Source organism: Dromaius novaehollandiae, chromosome 33 (assembly GCF_036370855.1).
Source record: "Dromaius novaehollandiae isolate bDroNov1 chromosome 33, bDroNov1.hap1, whole genome shotgun sequence".
Taxonomy (NCBI): Eukaryota; Metazoa; Chordata; class Aves; order Casuariiformes; family Dromaiidae; genus Dromaius; species Dromaius novaehollandiae.
The window spans coordinates 349,167-372,437 of record NC_088127.1 but is presented as its reverse complement, the minus strand read 5'-3'; the positions used below and the strand labels follow the sequence as shown (position 1 = coordinate 372,437).

At 51.9% G+C, this 23,271-nt stretch overlaps 1 protein-coding gene across 11 annotated transcripts; it reads left to right on the top strand.

The window, feature by feature from the left end:
* The first annotated feature begins 985 nt into the window (after window positions 1-985).
* On the top strand, window positions 986-22,737 carry AKAP8 (A-kinase anchoring protein 8). 11 transcript variants are annotated; one of them, XM_026116367.2, is made up of 17 exons: window positions 986-1,102; window positions 5,837-5,875; window positions 6,951-6,983; window positions 8,013-8,099; window positions 8,822-9,113; window positions 10,325-10,922; window positions 11,373-11,514; window positions 11,923-11,972; window positions 12,225-12,257; window positions 13,239-13,296; window positions 14,000-14,096; window positions 14,898-15,039; window positions 15,693-15,786; window positions 16,728-16,858; window positions 18,288-18,383; window positions 21,621-22,311; window positions 22,567-22,737. In XM_026116367.2, the coding sequence occupies exons 1-16, from the start codon at window positions 1,084-1,086 to the stop codon at window positions 22,287-22,289; spliced, it is 2,580 nt and encodes an 859-aa protein (XP_025972152.2). In that variant the 5' UTR covers window positions 986-1,083; the 3' UTR covers window positions 22,290-22,311; window positions 22,567-22,737. The 11 variants fall into 11 exon arrangements, with proteins under 11 accessions (XP_025972152.2, XP_025972153.2, XP_025972151.2 ...); XM_026116368.2 differs by having other exon boundaries at window positions 11,926-11,972; window positions 21,621-22,737; XM_026116366.2 differs by having other exon boundaries at window positions 21,621-22,737.
* The last annotated feature ends 534 nt before the right edge of the window (window positions 22,738-23,271 follow it).

The window sequence follows — 23,271 nt, the reverse complement described above, 5'->3', positions numbered from 1 at the left end:
CGCTGTCGCCGGCTCCAAGTTGGGGCCATGCCGCCTCGCTTGGGAAATCCATCGCTATGAGAGTTGCGGGCAGCTTTGGCCTCTTTTTCTCAGATTTACGGGAATTCCTGTAAAAGGAACAAAAAGTGTGATTTCATTAAGGTCTGTTTATAACGGGCAGGGGCAGAAGGCCGTGACCCCGGGGCAACCAAATCCTCCCCTGTGGGGAGGAGATGTCTAGAATGAAGGTGCCGGTTTTGGTGAGAGCTTCTTCTTCCCCTTCTCCCTGAGGCAAAATGCATCCCCCCCCCCCTTAAAAATGCTGCTATTTTGGGTTAAAAAAGTGAAGTTTGAGTTGACTTGGTGCCGGAGGCTTCACAGCCGGGGTGGATATCTCTGGCCCTCCCCCATGGGTGCTGTGGGGGGTCAGGGCAGGGGTCAAGGCTGGAGCCTGCTCTGGGCTGGGGGGGTCAGGGGTCACGGCTGGGGCCCCTATTTTGGGAGGGGTCAAGGGTCAAGGCTGGGGTCAAGGGGGGGGCGAAGACCCCACATCAAGGCTGGGGCCTGCTCTGTGCCATCGAGGGGGGTCAGGGGTGAGGGGTCAGGGCCAGGGTCATGGCTGAGGCGCCTATTGGGGGACAGGAGAGGTCAGAGGTCAGGGCGGGGGTCGCCGCTCGGCTCAGGCCCTGGAGCTCCATGGCTACCCCCCCCCCCGCCCTGCACTGGCGAGCCGCCGCGACGGCGGACCCGCGCCCCCCGCTGCCGCCCAATCAGAGCGCGGCGCGGCCGTGATTGACAGGCCGGGAGGCGGCCCAGGGGAGGGCGGTAGGTTGCCACGGGCGAAGGCGCCTCCGCCAATGGGATCGGGGGAGTCGACGCCGGGAGGGAGGGGGGCGCTCTGCCCAATGAGAGCAAGGAAGGGGGGTCGCGCCTCTGGGTGAGTGCGGCCAATGGCGGGCGCGCAGGGCGGGGTTTTGGAGAGCCTCCAATAGGGAGCTTCGTGGGCGGATCCCTGCGGCGGGAGGTCCCAATGGGCGGCGGGTGCCGCGCGCCTGCGCACTGAGTACCGAGGCGTGCAGTGCGGCGCCGTCGGCGGAGGGAGACATGGATCAGGGATACGGCGGTAGGTGCGGGGCGGCGGCGGCGGCGGCGGGCGCCGGCGTCCGGCTGGTCCCGCTCGGGTGGCGGCGGCGGCGGCGGGGGCGGCTCCGTCCCTCGTTGCCTCCTCAGCGGGGCCGGCGCCGCGGCTCCCCCCCCCCCGGGGGGGGTCACCCTCCTGCGGGAGGCGTTAGGCCCGCCTCCCGTATGGAGGCGGCGCCTCTGATTGGCGCGGCAGCGCGTCCTTCAGCGGCGGCGCGCCGCGGATTGGCCGGGGCGGGCGGCGCGCGGGGTGGGGGAGGGGCGGCCGTCGGCCGTTCCCCGCGGTGTGTGGCGACCGGCGGGGGGGGGGTGGTGAAACGGGGGGGGGAGGGGTGCGCGGCGCGGGGAGGGGAGGGGTCCCCCCCTCCTGGGGAGGGGGCGGAAATGGAGCCGGTCCCATTTCTGAAGACGACACAAAATGGCGGCCGGGCGGCCCCTCCCCCTCAGCGCCGTTCCGGCCCCGCCGCTCCCCCCCCGACCCCCCCCGGTTGCCTCCAACCTCTCCCCGGGGCTGGGCAGCGCTGTCCTGAGGGAGAGGCGGCCGCTGCCGGCCTCGCTGCTTCCTCCTGACCCGGGGGAACGCGGGCACCGGGGAAAAACACAGCCCAAAGGGCCTAAAAGCCCCGGAAACCCCCCAAAACTCGTCAGGTTCCGGGGGACGGTGCTGCCGGTCCCGCGCGCCTGACGGATCAAACCGGCGCGACCACAAACGCGCTGCAACGTCTCTCTTTGCACAGATCTTCCCGCTCTTCGGACGCACGGTTTAATTTAAACAGCTCTTTACCGGCTAAAGCGCTTTTCCACCATAAAGGCGCAAAATGAGGAGAAAGGGAGTAGATGAGCGCCCCCCCCCCCCCCCCCCGCAGTGCCGGTGACCGCTGAAACGGCGCGAAAGTGCCGTTTTCCGCCAGGAAAAGTGTCAAGCACTCGTTTATTAATCGCTGCTGTTCCTTGCATTGTGCCACAAGCATCGTTCCTCCCCGAAGCGGTATGCGTCGGGGTCGCGTTGCTTGTTTTCACGCTAGCTTTGCTCTTCTCCCTCAACGTCCAGGGAGCTAAACTCGCAGGGCTGAAAGCGAAACGTTAAAATATAAACGCCTTCATCCTAATCTGAGTTTGACAGCTTGATTATCTCACCAGCTGTTTAAAGTCCTTTATCTAAGTCCATTTAGCTTGGAGCTAGTCCGTGGGTTTGGAAGGTGAGTGTTTCCAGATGTAAAAACCCGTGGCAAGCCAGGATTCAGGCTACCTGTTGCTTGTATCCTCTCTCCCTTGCAGACACACACGCGTTTGGAGCCCTCTTTCCGCCTTTATTTCAAACTTCGCTTCCGCTGTCACTCAAGTTTGAAGGCGCGGCGGTCCCACGGGGGCAGTTTTTGCCCTGCTGTTCAAAACGCTTCTGTGGTTGTGTAGCGTAATTACGACTGCTGCAGGATTTTATAAATAATACAGCGCGCCTGTTCTGCACTCATTTTATCGAGCTCCTGGTACCTAGCGTGTCGCTCGCTGCAGACATCATGCATAATACATTCAGACCCCTTGTTGATCTCGAAGGCAGACCTGTTGACAAGGTGCTCTTTCCCGGCTTCTCCTTTCTCCGCCTGCCTCCAGCTTTGTGGCGATCCGATGCCTGACATCTCTTTTGCCATAAATTACACCTTAAACACTTTTAGACTGTTTTACCAGTTTTTCCGGCATAACAATCGCACCAGCCCGGGTTCTCAAATTGGTGGCGGGGTTAAAGACATGCACAAAACATATTTGTTTTGTATTTATCCCGGGAGAGGGGTGTTTGTCCCAGGTGCCTGCAGCCCACCTGCTGCGAAGCCAAAATGCAAGAAGGAACTTTGGGCCAAGAATACAGTGCTTTGGCTCCTGAAGGCCTATTTATTAGCCAAGATGAAGTGTAGACATTTTCTGAACTAGTCACCTGCTCCGCTTTATGGCAAAACAAGTGCTTCTAGGGTGCATTTCTTCTCCTCTTAAGGTAGATGCCTTAAATAGGACGGTGAGTCATGGTCTAGAAGCGTTGGTTTCTCTCCATTGACAGCAGAGCGAGTCTGGAGGACTGGCTCCAAAGAATTTGTGTTTAGATGTGTGAAAGTTGCTCTTGAGACTTATTTTGCCTGCTTCTGGTGTCCTGAAGTTAATTAGCTATCTAAAAAGGCTTAAATCTTCCTTTTATCTTGTAGAAATGGTAATAGGTTAAAAAACACTAGTATGTTGCAGCTTTTACAGAGGTTTGACATGAATTTTGGTATTCATGGGGTTATAAATTCATGAGGTTATAAATTCATGACATTTTTCTAGTTCTTGCCTATCCGCATTTTTACAAATAACCCTCAGGCGTGGGCACATCAGCCGCTATGTCCCCTCTCTTTCTGATTCATGACGCTTGCTTCACACGTTGAGTAGTTTTGAGAGTTGTACGGTTCCATCTGAACTGGTTTTTGAGAGGGAGCATCCTTTGCAATCCAGCAAACGAGGCCCTCGCGCAGCGTGCGATTTGTAGCTGTAATTCAAGCGCTTGGCGATTCCAGCAGAAGACAAGCTTTGTTCTCCCGGGGTGAAGTCTTTGTCGAAATCAGCGGGAGAAATTCCAGCTTTCAGAAATAATTTCCTGCTGTTCATCCCGGGCCCCAACATTTTTTTTCCCCTCCTGTTCTTTTTCCTGTGGGTGTTAAACTTCAGCTCTCAGCGTTTCAAATACGCTGAACAAAGTAAATGTCTGCTGTTGCTCCGTGCTCTCTCGACGCGTGCTGCGCTTGCACAAGCGCACCGGGTGAAATGTTTCCCACGCCCTTCCTGCGGTTCGGCTGGCTTAGGGAGCCTTCTCGGGAGGATCCCTCGGGGACCGTGGCGCACTCAACTCCGCCAAAATCGTTGCTGGGGCCCTCTCGGTGCTTCTGAACCCCCGCGGTCCATTGCAGTACTTCTGCCGAGCTGGTGTTTTCCTGTTCTGCGCTTTATTTTGCTGCTCGTTTCCCACGTGACGGCGTTTTATCGTGCGAGTTTTTGCTCTTGGGAACGCGCTGCGCTGCTGCAGCTTCTCTGCTCCTTTGTACCTAGTCGTTAATACCCAAGTGTTTTGTCTGGTGTTTTCTCACCTTTCAGCTTCAAAGGTAGATGTTCAACTTGAATCACCACCCTCTTAAATTGCCTTGAGTGCTTGATGAGATAACGTTTGAGAGCCTTGCTTAACCCAGATTTCTTTGTTCCTATAGAAGAAAACTGTAGTCATGATAATACCTGTATAAATATAACATGCCCTACATATTTGTAAGCAAGACACCAAAGTATATGCATGCAATTAAAAGCAGGGCAGCTTTTATTATACCTAATCTGGAGGTGCAGCCTGTGAAGAGCCTGCAAACAAAGCAATCGGGCTGTTTTTGCTAAGGTACGGCGCTGCACGCCGGACCACGTAACCTCCGTCAACTTTGACGCGTCAGGGATGGAGCTGTATCGTGGCCTGCTCGGCTGTTTTTGCCTCCCGCGGTTTTTAACGACACGAGAGCGCTGAGCAAACGGGTATCAGGTGGATTCTTAGCGAGCTGTAAAACCAAGCTGGGAATTTGGAGTCCGGAGGCTCCCGGGTGGTTGCGAGGACCTGCCTATGCGCCGCAGTCGGCGGCTCGCGGTCGGCTGCCATGCCCTTTAGCCCGTCTGTCACCTTGACCCTCCCTTCACGCCCCCGTGGGCGGCTGGGGAGCGAAGCTGAAGAGGGAATGACTCAACGTGGAAAAGCAAGCGGCGTGCGAAAGGGGCTCACTTAGCAATCGGCTTCTGATTTGAAACCCTGCGGATTCGTTCTGCGTAGCCGCATGGCTCCTGTTTTGCCGGCCGTCTGGTGCCGTGGGCTCTCCGAGAGTGGTGCAAAATGCAGTCGCACCTATTTCTTCTATGATCGCCTTGCTTTTTTGGAGACGCCTCCGCTCCAAGTTTTGAGGAATTAGCTTGGTTGCCCAAAGAGGGGGGAAAAAAGGGTTTAAAAAGCGCACGTGTCCTGTAGATCCTTGGTCAGCCTGGAGCAGGTTTGCGCAGGGAGCTTATGTCCGCGAGATAAGTGTTTCGCAAAATTGGTGGCTGCGTGTAGAAGGACTTAAATCAGTGGTCTGCCTTGGAGGCAAGTGCGCACGCCCGTGTTTTGGCACATACGGCTCTGCCTTGGCCTTTGGTTAGGGGATATTGGAGGGAGAGGAGGTCATTAAGGGGAAGAGAAACTACAGATGCGGTGGAGGAAGGGAAGGCCGATGGGGAGAAGCTTGGGCTAATGCCGTGGGTGCAGAAATATTTGTGTCTGTAGCCAGGCGGCATTAGTTTTGCTTGTGGATCAACTTTATTTTTGATCAGAAAAACTTATATGAACCAACTACAGGCAAATTTTTCTTTTTTTTTTTTTTCCTGTTGCACGTAGCAGCATCAAGTACCTTTAAAAACTATTTTTTCTTTGGAAACGCACCATGTTTTTTAATTCTCTGTCTCAAAATGTCTTGTTGCACTTCAGACTGATTAAAACCAAACTTAACCTGGAACGAAGCGTTTGTCTGGGACTTCAGGCGTGTCTCCCAAACAACAAAAGTGCAAGTGCAATTAAAGACTTTGTGGGTTTTAGGGTTGATTAATGGAAGAAACTAAAACCGTAGTAACGCCATAGGCAACTGGAGGAAACATCCAATCCTTAAAATAGTTCAATTTTTATTTTATTTTTTTGCAGGTTATGGCACCTGGAGTACTGGGACCACCAATACTCAAGGTAAATATCATAGAGGTATTTATAAAAAACATATTTGGGGTATATTTTAGGTTATAACTGCTCTCTTTCTATCTCTAGGATATATCTTTTCTTTCTGGGCAAAGTAGTGTAGTACTGTACTCATTTTTGTTGATGTGTAGCCTTCATTCTCCTCTACTTAGTAACTCCGTGCTTGTTTTTTTTGGTATTTTTTGTTTTTTTCTTTTTTTTTTGTTTTTTAAAAGCTTCATCCCATCATCTCATGATATATCCTAATTTCCACCTTCTGAGGGTTGTATATTGGAGGAACAAGCTTAGGACTGGCTTCGATCTTGCATATGGCCGATAATGTGCTTTGTTTTATCACATGGGACTCATTAGCATTGTAAAATGAAGCATGTCCCAAAGTATTTGCCAGATTGGGCTCTCGCCTTTGAACTTCTTTCCAGTCTAGACAATAGCGGAAGAAGCGAGATGCTTCCACAAGTAATACAATCTTCCTGCACGTATTTGCCTTTGCCACGATTTCGCTGCTGAGCGTATGCTGAAACTGAAACTATTAACGCAAAATTGTGGCCCGGTTTCTGAGTTGTTACCGCTTCGTGGCTCGCGTCTAGAAAAATAAGAGCTGCCTGCGGCCACGAGCCGTTCTGCGGTTCCTCTGGGTGAGGCTGTAGCTCGAGGGGAGAGAGGAGCTGCAGGTGGTTACAGTCTCCCGTACGCCCTGATGGGTCCACGCTGAGAATAGCACCTCAGTACTGAAACGCAGAAATTCAGACTGACACAGGTGCTACGGACGGTTTACTTGAGAGATTTTATTTTTTTAATGGAATCATTTGTGTGTTGAGAACTGCAAATACCAGGTTAGATATTTCAAACTGTTCAAACACAAAGAGTGTTTAAAAAAAATATATTATCCATTTCATTTTCATAAGTAGCGCTTGGAAGTACTAGCTTCTTTCTTTCCCAGTCTGTGCAAAAGGATACGTAATATTTACAAGCACTGACCAGAATTACGTATGTTTAGCCGTGAGCTCGTGATTTCTATGGTTTGTTGCTTTTAGTGCTGAAACTGTCTTTCTTTTGCCCTCTTAAGGTACATATGCGACAAATGCGACAAGCTGGCAAGGTACGTGTTAAATACGTTGTGCGTCCGGCTGTTTCTGTGCTCTCCTCTGCCTCTTAGGTTGGCCTGAACGCGTGGAGCTGTTTTCCAGCTCGCGGGCTGCCGCCGCTTGGGAATTAAAAGTACGCAAAGATGTGCTTTTAAGCTGCTTGTCCTTGCTCGTTCCTCATGGTGCGCTGTTGGAGCATCCCAAGTGCGGAGCAGCTGCCGAGAGAAGCCCTCAATTATTTTTACCTTGCTCCATGATTACGTGCCTTTTTTTTTTCCTTTTTGCTGAAGAGAAACTTTGTCCTGACTAGAAGCCAACTTTCTCTTAAAATGGGAAAATTAACTCGCGGATTAGGAAAGCTCATTTATCTTACGCCTCCGTGGCTCGTTTGATCTGGGACAGCCAGACGATAAAATAATACTGATGAGTTTTTTTTTCCCCTCTCAAAGCCCAAGGTTTGCCCTCGTTATGCCAGCATCTGGATGGTGTACAAATGCAGTTGTCCACGTGTCGGCTAGCGCTTCCTCAACAAACCCTCTTTTGCATTTCTGTAACGAACCTTTCCTTTCAGAGCACTGTTTAGTTAATTAGCCTTGATTCAAACTGTATGGCTGTTTTAGGCTATTTTTAATGCCTCCCCCAGGGGAGAGCTAATGCCTAAGATCCTTTATGAAATATTGTTTCTTTGGTCCTTGCAGTAAAAGATTAAATATCGCACCACGCGTTGGGCTGTGGATTCAAACCTCCCAGGTCAAGTCTTGAGTAAAAATGATTTTTTTTTTTTTCCTTTTATTATTTCTCTCTTTGTAAAGCCTGGGAGCCCAAGGCCAGGACTAACACCCTATTGTGCTAGGTCTTGTGCAAATTCAGAACAGAAAGGCGGTCCCTGCTGCGGAGAGCTTACAGTGTGAATGAAAACAAAAGTTGCCAGATGGAAACGGGCAGATGGGGGGGGGAAATGCAACGAAACAGCGAGGCAACGGGCACTACAGGCAGCGGTATCGGCGCACCAGCGGCCTTAACTGTTGTCAATTTTATTGTAGGCATCACGGCCAAGGAGAATTATGAGGGATCTTCATGGCACACTTGGCAGTCACTTTACGAGAGCCCTAGGAGTGACATAGCGAAGGGTATGACAGATCAGAAGCAGCAATCGAAGAGCTGTGAGAGGAAGCTTGCTTTCTTAGCGCAGGGCTCAGGACGCGTTTCTCTTCAGAGGGAGCACGGCCCTGGGTGGTGGTCCAGCGAGCGGGGGGCGGAGAGGTGCCACGAGTCTCGGCGGGGCGCACGTGCGCGTCCCTCATGCCGCGTCTCCGGCTTTGCGTTAAGTGTGACGCGAGCGCGGCCATAACATGTTGCTTTTCCCTCAACGTTATGGTTTCTTACCCCAAGGTGGCTGGCTTTATGCTCTTTATTACTCACTGCTTTGATTTTTTTCCTGGTTAAACTATTTCATAGCTTTAGCCATCTTTTCTGGATATGTGGTTACGTGCCCAGCGGTGTGGACCTCTGATTTTTTTGTTGGGCCGTGCAACGCAGATGGCTTAGGCCGACAAAGCCCAGCAATGTCCACTGAGCTCGTCCTAAAATCCCTACTGGGACCAGTAGCGCTCCGTTTCCTAGCAGTTAAAATCACCGGAAGGAACTCTTGGTCCTGGAGCTTTTAGGGTTGGGGTTGAGCAAGAAACTTCCAACTCTCAACATCTTTCATTTTAAGAAACCAGATTTCCTTTAAGGAGTAAAGCCCAGCTGCAACCTTGCCTGGTAGGGTCCATAGCATCCAAACCCTTCTTCCAGATACCTGTGTCTTTATGATAATATATTTACATTGATTTTTTTTATTTTCTGCCAGGCTATGAAGGTTATGATTATTACAACACCCAAACCACCGCCGCTAACACGGCGGCCACATACAACTATGGCGCGGCAGCTGCTGCCACCTCCAGTACTTGGGAGACTCCCAAATCGTCCGATATGAGCATGAACGCCGACGTCAACACCAGCATGACCGTTGGGTCGTACAGCGCCGAGACCGGGGCGAACGAGAGCTCGGATTCCATCATAGCCAAAATTAACCAGCGTTTAGATATGCTGTCCAAGGAGGGCAGCAGCGGAGCAGGCGAAGGCATGGAAGACCAGGAGAGGTGACTCTTCTTAGGCTCCTTTCTTTTGTAGTTAAAAATTAATGTTCTGTCATCACTGTAGCTTCAGATTAAACTGCTCTAATTGTATTGGCATGATTCAGTGTTTGTCTTTGAGAAAACAAGCTTGATTGCATACTCTTATTTTTTTTTTTTACTTGTCCTTTTTTTTTTTTAATAATATATATGTATGTATCAGGCGTTAAAAGCCACTTCCATTGTTGCTTGAATTAATGCGTTTTTACAGGCAGTTTTTATTTGCATTTTGTAGGTTTCTTAAAATATCTTTTCATATGCTTTTTTTTTTTCCCTCATGGCTATCTAGTACATTTGTTTTCTCCCGCTGTGTTAAATTATGCCAGTCTGGAGCGTTGTTTCCTCTCGGTGCACGCTTTGCTGCTCAAATGGTAACGTGCATCCTGGCAAGAGTTACTGAATAAATGAAGTTTCACCTTTCTCTGCCATTTGATACTTGCTGCTTTGGTCAGCCAAGATACTGGCAATTAACACTTATCCGCATTAATTCCGTACCCCGAGGCACAGCTGCGAGTTTCCCCTTCAGGATGGGATTGCTTGTTTTCTCTTGTCAGGTTCTCCCTGCTGTTAGACCTGCCTGCAGGTTGGACAAAGCCCTGCAGTTTGCCTCTTTCTAGCAAAGAGGTGCTTTTGAGCTCTTCACAGGGCTTCTTTTTCAAGCCAGGAATTGTCCTTTTGTTCCTATCAGTGTCTAGTTGTTTTGATGTTCTTTTCCCTGCAGCTGAGATTCTTGACTAGGCGGCAGGTCCCCTTTCAGTTCTAAATTGCTGACCCTGAAAATGAGAAACAGTGTTTTCTTTTGGCTTTACCTCTGTGCGTCTTGCAGAGAGGAAGCTTTTGGGATCTGCTTTTCAACGAAGGAAGCGTAATTCAGACTAATTTGGTGCCATATTGGTGTTGTATAGCCAGTAAGGTTCTGACATCTTCAAAGGGTTTCTGTTCAGGTGTTTGTGCAGAAAACACAGTTTTTGTTCGGTTGAGTTTTTTTTTTTTCTCCAAGCTTTCTGAGGCTAAGGAAAAGATGTGGAAGAAAAGTGGTCAGTAAGCAAGGTTTAAAAAATTTTATTCCGTTCTTCTAGCTAAGAACATTTGGACTGTGATAATAAATAGATACAAATGACTGTCTGACGCGTGGGACTGTTATTCTAGCTGCTGACTGTTCTCTGCTTGCTGTGCAGCTCTTTCAGATTTGAGTCTTTTGAATCGTATGACTCGAGGTCTTCAATGAACGACCGTGACATGTACAGATCTGGCTACGATTACGGGGAAGTGGGAACTGATCGGAACGATTCCTTTGGGAGCCAGTTCGACAGCCGCAGGGATCAGTCGCGCAACCGAGGCAACAACTACGGCCTCATCCGAGGAAGGGGGCAGAACCGCGTTCAGAATCGGGGGCGTCTCAACACTTTCAACCGCAGCGACCACTTCATGCCCTCCTCCAGTTCGGAGCGCCTGTCGGCTCGCTGGAATGAGTTGAACTACATGGGGGGGCGCGGGATGGGGGGGCCCGGTCCCAACAGGCTCCCTTCTCTCTTCTCCCAAGCCCTCGTCCCCGACTACGGCGACTATGGCGATTACGGTGACTACGGCGACTATGGAGATTATGGCGATTACGGTGACTACGGCGACTACGGGGACTATGGAGACTATGACTATGGCATGATGGGCATGTCGGGCATGGGAATGGGACGGTACGGCAATATGCCGTACGGAATGGGGAGGCAGCGGAACAGAGACAGAGTGAGTACGGTGCCGTGGCACCTGAACACGCTCATGGTAAGTCATCGCTGCCACCGTTTTTCCTGTAAAACGCCAGTGGGCTTGCTTTTGCTCCTGCAATCAGCCTCAGTGCCAGGCTTTGCTGTTAATCCGTAGAATTTGGGTTTTTTTGGAGAAGCACCAGTCTGCCTCGGGTTGCTTCCACCGCTGAAAAACTTAAATCCTCCCAGATGGAGCAAAGTGTCAGCCAGCTTGCGTGTACCTGTGGTTTTTTTGCAGATAAGATAGAGCCTGTGAATGAATCAGCTCCGGAGGGTGGTGGGACGTTAACTTGTTTGTTCAACCTAGCTATAAATAAGGTAGCAAATCCTTTTATAGTTAGATAAAAGTCTCTTGGGTCAGGCAGGCTTAAACTGTTTGGGGAGCTATGGCAGAGGGAATGGAATATTTTGATAAGTTCTTTGGTACTTATTGCTGATCAGGGTGACCCATTTCTTCCAACCCTAGCCCAAAAGGAGGGGTTTCCGCAACCGTTCAGGAGGGCGATCAGATAGCGAAGGAGGTCGCAAGCGAAAACAGTCCCAAAGCGGAGATGAGCCAGAAAGCAAACAGGCAAAGACTGACAGCGAAGGAGACGACACTGAGAATGGTACGTGCCTGTCTTTGCACTCTAATATTAGCCTTTTTTTTTTCCCCCACGTTTTTTAAGTGTTTTATCTTTCAACTGACTGTTGATTGTTAAATTTCAAAGTTATTGTTAGTCTCTAGCATTGCTAATGTTGTCGTACTCTGTAAGTCCCTTTTGCACCGTCCTTATAATAATGTTTTATGGCCTGGAACAAAATTAACGCTCGAGGTAGGCGTCATGAAAATAACAGTTTGCAGCAGCGGCTGACAGGCAAGGAGAAAACAGCAAGCAATTTGATGTCTTCACTAGGGTTTTGAGCCGTTATCCCAGTACTCGGTGACTTGCTAGGTACCAGCAGGGCCCCTTGCAGTTTTAAGTGGGAGAAAATACTTCCCCCAACACCAGCTAAATGATTTTTCTTGTGTGCAGCAGATGAGGGCGAAGGAGAGGAAAGGTCAGGAGATGAAGCTGACAAAGGTGTAAGTAACTTTTTTTTCTTCTTTTGGTGGCAAATGTGGGAGTATTTAAGCCCTGTAGCAGTTTCCTCTGTTCCCTTGACGATATCGCAGGCAGAATTTTTAAAATGATCCAGAACTAGTGTTCTGAACACATATATTCTGAAAGTTCTGTTTTTTCATGATTTCCTCGTGCCCTTCAGCAAGGGTTACTGGCAGATTCATTTGCACCAAGGTGCTTTAACAGTATCCTCTTGTTCTTTTTTTGTTTTCCAGGAGAATGGAGTTGCGGCGATTTGGCAGAGGAAGGTAGGGTGGCTCCCCCAGCACGCAGGCCTCCTGTGAACTGGATATGCTCCAAACTGGCGTGCTTTGCCTTTTGGTGGTATCTGGAGGGTTGTTTTTTTTCTTTTTCAATCAAAAGCTGATGCAGCTCCTTCTGTGACCTGTTATGCGGTTGGCCCAGGGCTCTAGTAGGTGTGCCGCTGCCGGTCACGGCTGTTTTGCAGGATAGGAATGAAGTGGCTGCACTCGTTCTAGGCTTCTTCGTGCGGACAGTTGCTGCCTGTACGAACGGATAGGGAGAGAGAGGAAGCGTTAGCCGTAGCATTAGTTTATCTTCCTGCCCTGCTTGGATGAGGCTGGTGAGGAAGCACAGATCTAGCCGCAGGGCAGAACGAAAGCAAAATTGTCGTAAACCAAATCGTTTTCGCTGGTGACTTCACTCAGTATGCTAAACCCCATCTTTTTTTCAAATAGATGGGACTATATCAAAGTATATGAGATATTTAAAACCTTGATGGCCTAGAGTAGCTGAAACCAGCTGTTGGATTTGCTTCTTTGGAGTTTAGAACAAGGTTGAAGGCATTGTGTGCAGGGGGACGCTGCCTCTGAGTTCTCATATGCATTGGCAGTGGTTTGCTTTCAGGAAAAACTTAGCTTGAATGTCGTTGATCATGTTCTCTTTGCCCGTTTGGGTCTCTGCTTTACGACTTCAAGATTCATTGTCTTGGTTTTGGGATTTATCTAGCTCTTCTGAGCTCCGTATGTCCCTTTGTATTTGAAATTATGACTGTCCTCTGTACAAAGCAGAGGAGTTTGAGCTTGTTAAACGCTGAAGTGGAGACGCATGCACTAAGTCGATTATACTTTTTAGTTTAGGACACGTCAACCCCAAGCGTATTTTGCCTTTACGGAGTGACTTGGGGGAAGAGCATGATTATTCTCAGGATTGAAACTGAGGTGTAGCTGGATGTTCAATTTTTGTTGAAGCCTCCCTCTGATAACCAGGTCTTGACCTACAGTGGAAGTTCTGGTCTCTGCGCTCCTTCACCTGAAGACGTTGCAGGTGAATTATTACCCGAGCATGTTCCGCGAGGCCGATAAACCTCGGACCCAGTAGTCACAGCTTCCTACCCTAAAATACTGCAGAGATTAGGCCAGCTAAATCCCTGGGTCTCTGCTGCTTTCCCTATAATTATCAAAGCTTCCGGGAAGGCAGCGTAAGGAGTAGACCTAAAACTGTCCTAAAGAAGCAGAACTGCTGCTCAGGCACTAATAATATCTGTGCTGCCTTTTGTCACTTAACTTTCCCAAGTAGCTTTTTCAGCCCTGTGGCAAAACAGAGAAAGAGGAAGAAAAGAGAGTACAGGGAGAAATAATCGCTCCTCTCAAGGAAGTGAAAGAGAGAGGTGTCTTTGCAGCAGTGCTTCTGTGGCACCATAAAAGTCAGGGCTCTTGTGGCCGCTCTTTCCAGTAACGGCATGTCTCGTTGCTGTCTACAAAGAGTTAAGTTACTGTAGGAACTTGAGGGAGTTGGAAGAAGATGGTTTTATGCTGGAGGCCTGAGGAAGAGGCTGCTGCTTACCTGTGGTCAAGAAGCTGACTTGTGGGAGGGAGGGAAAACGGAAGAGCTGCCAGAGACCGGGAGAAGTTAAACTTCCCAAGGCCGAGGGTAAATAAGAGGCTAAGGAACTGGGCTCCCAAAATATCTCGGCCAGCGAAGTGCGTGGACGTGAGCTGTTACACAGCAACTCTGAATTTTTTCCTAGCATCTGGAGATGGCTGTGAAGATGATGATGAGGAGGTGAAAAAGAGGAGGGAGAAGCAGCGGAGAAGAGATAGGATGCGCGATCGGGCAATGGACAGGTGAGAGGAATGACGAGCCAGTCCCTTGCCAGCACTTCTGTGAATAGTCACTGTAACATTTGAATTGTCCTTATGATATTTAGCCAGAATATTCCTCTGTGCAGATGTAGGAGAAATCTGAAGTGCTAGAGGATCATGTTTTGGGGCTCTGCATTCTGATTTAGGCTCTTTTCTTCCCCCCCCCTCCCCTTTTGTGCCCTTCTAAAATGAGGGGAATACTGTGCTGTTTAAAAAAATAATGTTATAAATGCTGAAGGGTATAATAAGTGGCTGTATATGCAGCCTTGCTATTTAAGTAATACAGTAAGTGGTCTAAAGACAGACTAACCAGTTGTGGTCTTCTGCGACATGTTAAAAGCTGTGTTGGATCAGACATTGTCCATCTACCCTGGTATCCCACCTGGCCAGTGAAGGGTGTCTAGGGAACACGGTAGTGATATGTCCCCAAATGCTCCATCAGCATCCAGGGTTTCTATAGCTCAGGGGTTTCCCAAACCTGGGAGGGCGTTTTCCTATTTAAGAGTATTGAGCTGATCTCTTGCCCTGTGAATTTATCACATTGCTTTTAAACCCATGCAGGGTTTTAGCTTACATTCCTGTAGTGTAACTTCCTCTTGTATGGAGAAGTAAATACTGTTTAATCCCTGTAGGTTACAAAAAGATTGTGAAGGTGCTCTACGAAGTAAAATTATATAACCTGAGTAGAATGGCATTTTGAATCTTGAGGCAAAAGATGAGAGGTACAAAACAAAATTAAAAGTTTAACTTGTTCCTGATTTGTGGTACGATTGCTCCGCGTAGAATCCAGTTTGCCTGTTCCGTCTGCAAGTTCCGCAGTTTTGAGGAAGACGAAATCCAGAAGCATCTACAGAGCAAGTTTCACAAAGAGACCTTGCGATACATCGGTACCAAACTTCCAGACAAAACCGTTGAGTTTCTGCAGGTAGGTGGGCAGCCCAGCGTTGGGTTAACCTTTCTGTGACTTTTCTGCGTGACCGCTGGGCTATTTTGGGATTTCTGTACTCATGGGAGGAGCGAAGCGGTTTATGAATTCATTCACGTACAGCTCCCACTTTGTCAGCTCGCATCACTTGTTAATGTATCACTTGATGACATCAGCTGACGTGATGTGGTTTCTCATGTGTTGTCGTACAAATAACTGTTTCCCTCCCAAAGCGAATTTAAACAGAAAAGCCAGGAACGAATATTCTGTCAATTGTCCTCTCCTTCCTCTGGCCTAGCCGGGTGGATGGCATGAGAGAGAAGGGCTGGGGCATTTTATTTCCTGGATGACAGCGTTTGGGTTTTGGGTTTCAGGCACTTCGTGTCTCCCTCAGCACTCTTTAAAAATAAGAACCTGATGGTGACAAGGAAATAGGCTTTGAAGAGGTGCCGAGTTTGGCTCCGACTTGGATCTTTCAGGTTCTGGCTACGGTAGAGATGACGGGAACAAGAAAACATCTGGCTCACGTAGTTAATTAAATAACGGCAGTCTTCCCTGTGGTTTTCTGTAGAGATCTCATTTCCCTTTTGCGCTACTCAATCATCTCAGTGAGTTGTGCGGAGGATAGTGAGTTCTGTTGTCCTCCCCTCTAGGAGTACATCGTCAACAGGAATAAGAAAATTGAGAAGCGGCGCCAGGATCTCACGGAGAAAGAGGGCACAAAACAGAAGCCAGATCCGTTTAAGGGTAAGTAGCTGTTCTGTGTCCGGAGGCCGAGCGTGGATGCCTGCGCACGTAAGGACCGTTGCGGTCCGCCTCAGGTTCTGGATGTTAAATTCTGGCCAGCTTTATGAAATGAGTCGTCTTTTGGGGAGGAGAGAACGCCCGTCCTCGCTGTGGCTTTTCAAACAGTAGGTTCGTGAGACTGTTGCAATGGTACAAATGCTAAAATAGGTGGATAGCGAAAAGCGCCCCAAGGATTGTTGGTTTTGTGGCTGTTCAGCTAACACGGCTTGGTCCTGTGTTCACTTAAGACACTCTTGAAAGCGGCGAGGTTGATCTGTGTGGGCTTTGGCAGAAAGTGAGATGGGAAAAATCCACTTTAGCCAGATCAACGCACCTATCTCCTACATAGTCCGCACCCCTCAGCCACAGGAGGACGTTTGGTCCGAGCCTGGGAGGCTGGTCCTGTCGTGAGTGTAGTTTAGTTAAGCCGCACGTCGACTCCAAAACAAGTGCCCAGGCTTTTAGATGGAGGATCTGAGCACAGGTAGAAAAAAGGACCGATCCTAAAGCTGGGGGAGACTCAAGTTGTCCGTTCCACCTTGTGGACGGAGGAAAACGGGGTTCAGCTCCCGGCTTTGCCTCAGGTAAGTCGATCGCTTTGTACCTTGGGCTCACCCCAAACAACCTCTCTTCCTCGTGCGCTTGTGTGCTGCGTTGGTGGGCTCTGTTTAAAAGCAGAATTACCCATGGCTTCTCTCTCCTTGTCTTAGAATAAGGCGTGTGATTTTTTTGGCCTCCAAAGGGAAGGCAGAAACGGCAAGGATTGTGGGTGCTGAGTTAGCACGTTGGCCGTGACCCAGGGAGGAGAGCGTTACTGAGGGGGTAGGAATGGACCTACGACATTAGCCAGCAGAACACCTTACTCGCTTTGAATTTTGGCTGACATCTTGTCCTTGCTGCAGGTATTGGCCAGGAACACTTCTTCAAGAAGATCGAGGCAGCTCACTGTATGGCTTGTGACATGTTAATTCCCGCACAGAACCACCTCCTCCAGAGGCATCTGCGATCTGCAGATCACAACCGAAACCGCAGAGTAAGCAACCACCCTTGCTTCTGTTCGCTTCCAAACTGGAGCGTTTAGTCTTTGCTGAGAGCCTAGGTAAGGGGATGTCAGTCTGGGCTTGAGGTTTCCTTGTGGCTTTGGCTTGATTTGTTTTGCAGCTGCTTAAAACATACACGCTCTGATCAGAGCGCAACAAAAGGGGTGATGGAGCGGGGAACCGCAGGGGGGTTGTGGGATGCTGGTGGATGGCCTGTTTGGGGGTTGTTCTTTTGTAGGGAGATCTGAGCAAATGAGAAACGCTGGGGCGCTTCTTGGAAGCGGGAGGGACGACGAACAGAAGAGGTTACGTTGAAAGGGAGACCCGGGCTTGCCTGTTAGCAGGGTACCTCAGTGATTTTTGTAGCTTGAACCACCAGTAGGAACTGAAGCTGTTGAGCTTTCACTGGCCAGGCTTGGAGAAAATCCTCTGGGTCAGGAGCGGCGTTTGGGGTTCGCACGTTCCAAGCAGGCAGGGCCAGATCCACCATCACGATTGACTGGTCTGCGACGAGCGCAGCTTCGCAGAAATAGCCGATAGCCTTTTCTTTCCCCTTGGGGTCGGACGGCTTGAAGTTCAGGCATACCGTATAAATCCGCAGGTGAAAAGTTCTTCCTCAGTTTGCAGTGTTTTCTAGGACTCTTAAAATTGCCTCCGAGGGAACATTGAGGGCACTTAGGGAATTTGGATATAATCAGTGTCTAATTTGGCACAGGGGCTCTAAATTAAACGGGTCAGTCCAGTCCCAGGTCGAGGAGGGGCAACGGAAGGGTTACGCTGGTAAAAAAGAAGGACGCAGCAGGCTTTTTCTGCTACGCAGTTTAATCGCAGATCCTGCCTGTCCAGCTCTAGCCGTTCCGCGTCTTTGGAGAAAACGTTACGAGCTCTGCGAAACCAGCCAAGCCCTCTGGAAGCCGTTCCAGGTGCTGTTCCAGGCTCTGCTCCGCGGCGGTTGCGGAGCTGCTTGAGCTGCCGGTAGCGCAGAAGCCCGTGAGGGCTGTCATCTCTCGACGCGAGCGCAGATTGGGACAGGGCGAGGTTCGGTCGGAGCAGAAATGTGCAAGTCTCTCGAGATAGTCTTCACCTCTGCTGTATTTGAACGTCTGACATGCGCGTTGCCCTCTGCGTAGCTCTCCCGGACTCTTCTGCGCCGAGGATCGTTGGATATTTGGGCGATGCTCCAGCTGATGGTGCTGAAACGCATTTTTTTTTTCCAGGGCTTCTGTTAGCAGACAAAGCGCTGGTGCTCCCTTGCCTTAGCAACCGCTCTTGCGACCTGCTTGGGGGAATGGCTAGAGTGGGAAATCGGGTTTTCCGAGCCTCGCTGAGAAGAAGGGAATGTAGCGTCTCGAGCCGAACCCCGGTGGGAATTCTTCCCCTTTGGGACTGGCCCAGCAACCCCTGTGTTTCTTTGCTTTCTAGATGGCCGCGGAGCAGTTCAAGAAGACGAGCTTGCACGTCGCCAAGAGCGTCCTCAACAACAAACACATCGTCAAGATGCTGGAGAAGTACCTCAAGGTGAGTGAGCGGGAAAGCCGTCAGCTCGTGCGGAGTTGCCGGAGCGGTGGGGGACAGGCTCCGCCGTGGTCTCCGCCTCGAATGCTGGAGTAGCGCGGAGCGCAGAGCCGATTATCGCTGCGCGCGCTGCATGCTGGTCGCAGGACGCCCTGCTACGTACGATGGGGAGAAGCGTAGATTCCACTCCGCTCTCTTATCTATAGTCTAAATCTTGGGTCTGGTTTCTTTTTCTCTGTAGGCGGTTTACCCTTCTCGTGTTTTTTAACTTGCAGACTGTACCTACTGTAATTCCCAGGCGCACGTAGCTCAGTTATGAAACCATCCAAACGGAAACATAATTAAAAGAGACAAAACTAGCCAAAGGAGATCCAGTGCCCTCACGCCAGCTCTCAAGCAGTGGCCTGGGGGCCGTGTTCGCCCCAGTGCGGCAGCGTGCGGACTGGGCAGCCACCAGTTGAGTCCCACAGGACTCGAATTGGGCTTGGAAGGCTCCCGGGCCGCCCGCTAACCCCACCCCGCACCAGGGTGAATTTGCCCTGGTGTAAACAGCCGGGCTCCGCGGCGCTCCCGGCAGCTCAACCGAGCGACGGAGCGCCAGGGGCGTCCGATTCCCGCAGGCCGAAACGCTCCCGCTAGCCCCCTCCTCTTCCCTCGAGATCCGAGTTGGGAAGCGGCACAGGGCGCCCCAGCCGATCCGCACTGCCGAGACGGAGCGCGAGGAGAGGGCAGGGCCTGCGCCAGGCAGGGCTCGCTAGGCCCGAGCCAGCCCTCGGAGCGGCAGAAGCTGGAAGCCAGCGCAGTCTTTCAGAGCATGGTGGTAACATGTTCCATGCGGAAGCGCCGCCCGCCCCGTTCCCGGGCGGCCTTTCCGGGGGGATGCCCGGGTAGAGCGCGTTGCGGTAACGCGCTCTGGAGGTGGCGCGGGTGACGGGCGAGGGCCGCATCTCAGAGGACAGGTCGCAACCTCCTCGCCGCGCGAGAAGATGAAAAGAAGCGCTTTTGGCTACCGCTGTTACCTGGAAGTCCAGGAGCAGCCCAGGATCCGACAGGAGCCCTGTTTGCAAACTTGGCTGACGGGGCAGGCGCTCCCCCCGTCACGCGGGGGAGCAGATGGTTCCCCTGTCCCAGCGGCATCACTTTGGTCTTCCCCGGACTGAGCCTCTGCCAGCTAGCTCTCATCATGCCCAGTCTCTGCTAGCCTCTAGCAAAACTGCGACTCCACCCTCTGGGTCCAGTGAAAGAGACTTTGAGCTGAGAGTTGTCAGCGTACGATGGCCCTGCAGCCACGTGATGAGGCCGTCTCCCCTAGCGGCCTCTCATACACGTTGAACAGGAGGGGGACACAAAACCCTGCGGTACCCCACACGAGAGAGCCCTCGGGGCAGACGAGCGTTTGCCCGGTGCTACCCTCTGGGATCTCTCAGAGGAACAGAACGGAACCACTCAAGTGCAACTCCGTCTACCCCTGCCAGGGTCCGCAGGCACGTCAACAACTCCTCATGATCAACGGTATCAAAGGCTGCCGGCAGATCTAAATGAATCAGCACTGGGCACCTGACCTTTGTCCATCGGCAGGAGGAGATCTTCGAGCCATCCCAGCCCGGTCTCCGTACCATTCCCAGGTGCAAAAGCAGACTGAAAGGGGTGGAGGAAATCTGAGGATTCCAGGTAATGCCAGAGCTGCCTCGCCAAAACACTCTCGGCAACCTTCCCCAAGAAAGGAAGGCCGGAGACAGGGCGATGATTGACAGGACTGTCAGCATCAAGAGATGATTTCTTGGCCGTGGGCCTAACGATTCCTCCTCTGAGGGATGCTGGGCACCTCGCCCTTCCAAAGGGAGCCCGTGACAGTCTCCACCAATAGTGGACTTCATATCCCCCGTAGATTTTACCGGCGATAACGGACATGGGTCCAGATCGCAAGGTATTAGCCCGAAGTTCCCCCCTGTCCTCCAGCACCTCCGTAGGTAGGACTGGCTGTCCGAACCTCAGCCAGAGAAGATTTAACATTGTGTTTGTCCTCCACCTGCATGGATCTGCTCTTGTGGAGGCAGCCAATCTGGTCTGAATCTCTGATCGATCTGGTCTGTGAGGCAGCAAACCGCACGAAACCTTTTGCGTAGCGAGCGGAGACGGCCCGGCTTTGCTGGGCTGTCCGTCGGCGGCGTGCGCCCGCTCCCCAGGACATCACAGACGCTGTGGTGGAGTGGGAGAGCTTCTCTCCTGGCCTCCAGCACAGCTGTGGCGGGAGGGATCAGCAGCTCTTGGTCACGGTCGATCAGATTTCAGGCGAGGTTTCTGCCGCTGGCATGCCGCCCTCCTCCCTCCCCGTTTCATCTGTTGCAGGCCATCCGTCCGCGTACCGTGGTGACCTGTGAGGAAGGGAGAGGGAGTTTAGAACCACGCTTATGTCCTCGGTGGTGGCACGGTGGCGCCTGCTCCGTGGCAGGGCCAACGCTAGGGTCCGGCGCCCGCTGACCGGGCGGCGCTCGCCCCCGCCTAACTCTGAAACGCACGCGGAGCCCAACAAAACGGGCCCTGCCCCGAAGGGAGCGGTGGTAGGAGCCCGGGGCGGCCTGGACGCAGGTAACGAGGTCGACCCCTCCGGGCCTCGATCTCCCGAGGAGATCCCTGCCGGCGCGCGGCGTGCGACGCGCAGAGCGAGAGCCCCGTAGCGGGGCCGCCAGGGCTGCGCGTCCGCGAGGTGAACGTTAAGTCACGTTGCTTCCTCCATCTGGATTTCTTGCTCTCCAGAGAAGGGTGCTAGGAAGGCCTGGAGCTTGCCGGTCGTCCCCCACCTCTCCCGCCGCGGGGGAGAGTTCGGTGCAGCCAGCCGGGACCGGCCAGAGGTTGAGGAATTTGTTTTTTTTTTTTTTAACGGTCTCCGTGAGCTGAGTTCCTCCCAGTCGAGAGCGCGGGCGACGGCCCCGGCTTGCTCTCGCAGTCCCGCCTTAGCGTAGCGGCCATGCCCCGTAGCTGCCCGCCGAGCGGAGCAGGCCACGGGAGACGTAACATGCTCCAAGACGCGGGATTCGAGCGCTCTCCTGGGGCGCTTCTCTCGCCGCACGCGCGGTGCCGAGAGCAGCTTTGGGGCTTGACGCGACGGATTTCCACGGTTGAGAATCGGCCGTTTCCAATCGAGTGCGTTGCAAAATCTCTGCTTTTCGTGTCTGAGGTTCCCTCTACCTCCCTGCGGTCCAGTGACTCTTCTTCTCTCTTCCCCTCTCTCTCCATCAGGGCGAAGATCCCTTCACGGACGAAATTGGTGACCAGGACGTGGACGAAGCGGAGGCCTTGGAAGGTGGAGATGGCGGCGGGGAAGGCGCAAGCGAAAACGCTCCTGCGGAGACTGCCCAGGCGGAGGAAGGAGGAGCGGGGGACACGGGCGACGCCACGGAGGCGGCTAAAGCAGGGGAAGAAATGGAAGGCGCTTCGGAAGAGTTGTCTAAAACCGAGGAGTTTCTTAAACACGTGGGGGAACAAGATCACCCGAAGCAGCTGCTGATGCCCCCTTTCCTGCAAGATGAAGACCAGCTGGAAGCAGAGGAAGCAGCGGAGGAAGCAGCAGAGGAAGCAGCGGAGGAAGCAGCGGAGGACGCGACGGCCGGGGCGACTTCGGAAGCGGAAGCAGCAGAGCCCTCAGAAGCCGCCATTGAGGCAAGTCTGGAGGAGTCGCCTTCGGCTCCAGAAACTCCCCAGGAGCCAGCAGCTTCCCCGGAAAGCAAAACTGATGGCTGGGCAGCCAAAGAGGAGGAGGAGGAGGAAGAGGAGGAGGAGGAGGAGATGGAGGAGGAGGAGGAGGAAGCCACAAGCGAGGTGGTACCAGCTGCATGCAGTGAGCAAGAGGAGGAGGAAGAGGAGGAGGAGGAAGATCCACCAGCAGCTGCTGAGCTGCAGCAAGAATAACTCTGTGAATGTTTGTGTGAAGGTGATTGTCCCACTCCGTTGTATAATCCCCGATTTTGATGGTTTTGTTTTGTTTTGTTTTCTGCGTTCGATAAGACAGGAGGGCCCGAATGTGCCGTGCCGGAAGCGTGGCCCATTTTGTTTTTTATTCGAGGGGAGGGACCCAGCCGCTCCGTTTCGGGAGCGGTCGCGTACTTAACTTGTCTCGTTCGTCTTAGTTCTGCTTTCGACGTGTGTCCCCCCCCCCCCCCCCCTTTTTCTTCTTTTCTTTTTTTAGGTTGAAGACTGCAGGAAGCTGTACATTCCCTGAGAAACACTTGAGCTGCCTCACCACCTTTGTGAATTTTAGGAGTGGAAAGCTGGGTTTGCGAAATAAAGCCGTGGTTAGAGCCTGACAGCTGTTTTGGGTTTTCAGCACAGCAATAAAGCTGTATGGTTTCTTGTGTGACAGAGCCTCGGTCCTTTTGTGATCTCCCGTCCTAGTAATACTTAAGATACCCTGTTCCTCGCCGTAGGGAATATTTATTTGTTTATTCCCTGGAAGGGAGATGGTTGGGGGTTTTTTGGGGGGTCAGGAAATGCATTAACTTCATCTGCCTCCACTACTGCATGAGAATTAGGGTGCGTAACTGGGTTTTGAAGCAGCAATTTGATTACTCCTAGAAATGAGGCCTCTATTTGGGCAGAGAACCACGCCAAACCGTGAAGCTTCGGTGAAGCTGGTTTCAAGGTCGCGGTCGTCTCGTTTTGGCCAAAGCCAAACGCTGGTGCGGGGTTCACTTGTTGTTAGATGTCACCTGCGCTTGTGGGCTGAAGCATTTCAAGGCAGATGCAGCCTGTCCGCAGTCGCCCCGGAGCTTGGCGTTGCAATAAATTTCCAACTCTGCAACGAATCTCCGGTTGTGATTGAGGCGTCCGCTGGAGCGAGGCTGGAGATTGCAAAACCAGGAGCTGGAGCTCCATTTCTGCGTTTCTCTTCTCC

What these genes read in the sequence shown, in the direction of transcription:
- AKAP8 (XM_026116367.2), top strand. An exon ending in GGCATGGAAGACCAGGAGAG is followed by an intron (nt 9,114 to 10,324) that starts GTGACTCTTCTT and finishes CTTGCTGTGCAG; the next exon opens with CTCTTTCAGATTTGAGTCTT. An exon ending in AAACCGTTGAGTTTCTGCAG is followed by an intron (nt 15,040 to 15,692) that starts GTAGGTGGGCAG and finishes CCTCCCCTCTAG; the next exon opens with GAGTACATCGTCAACAGGAA.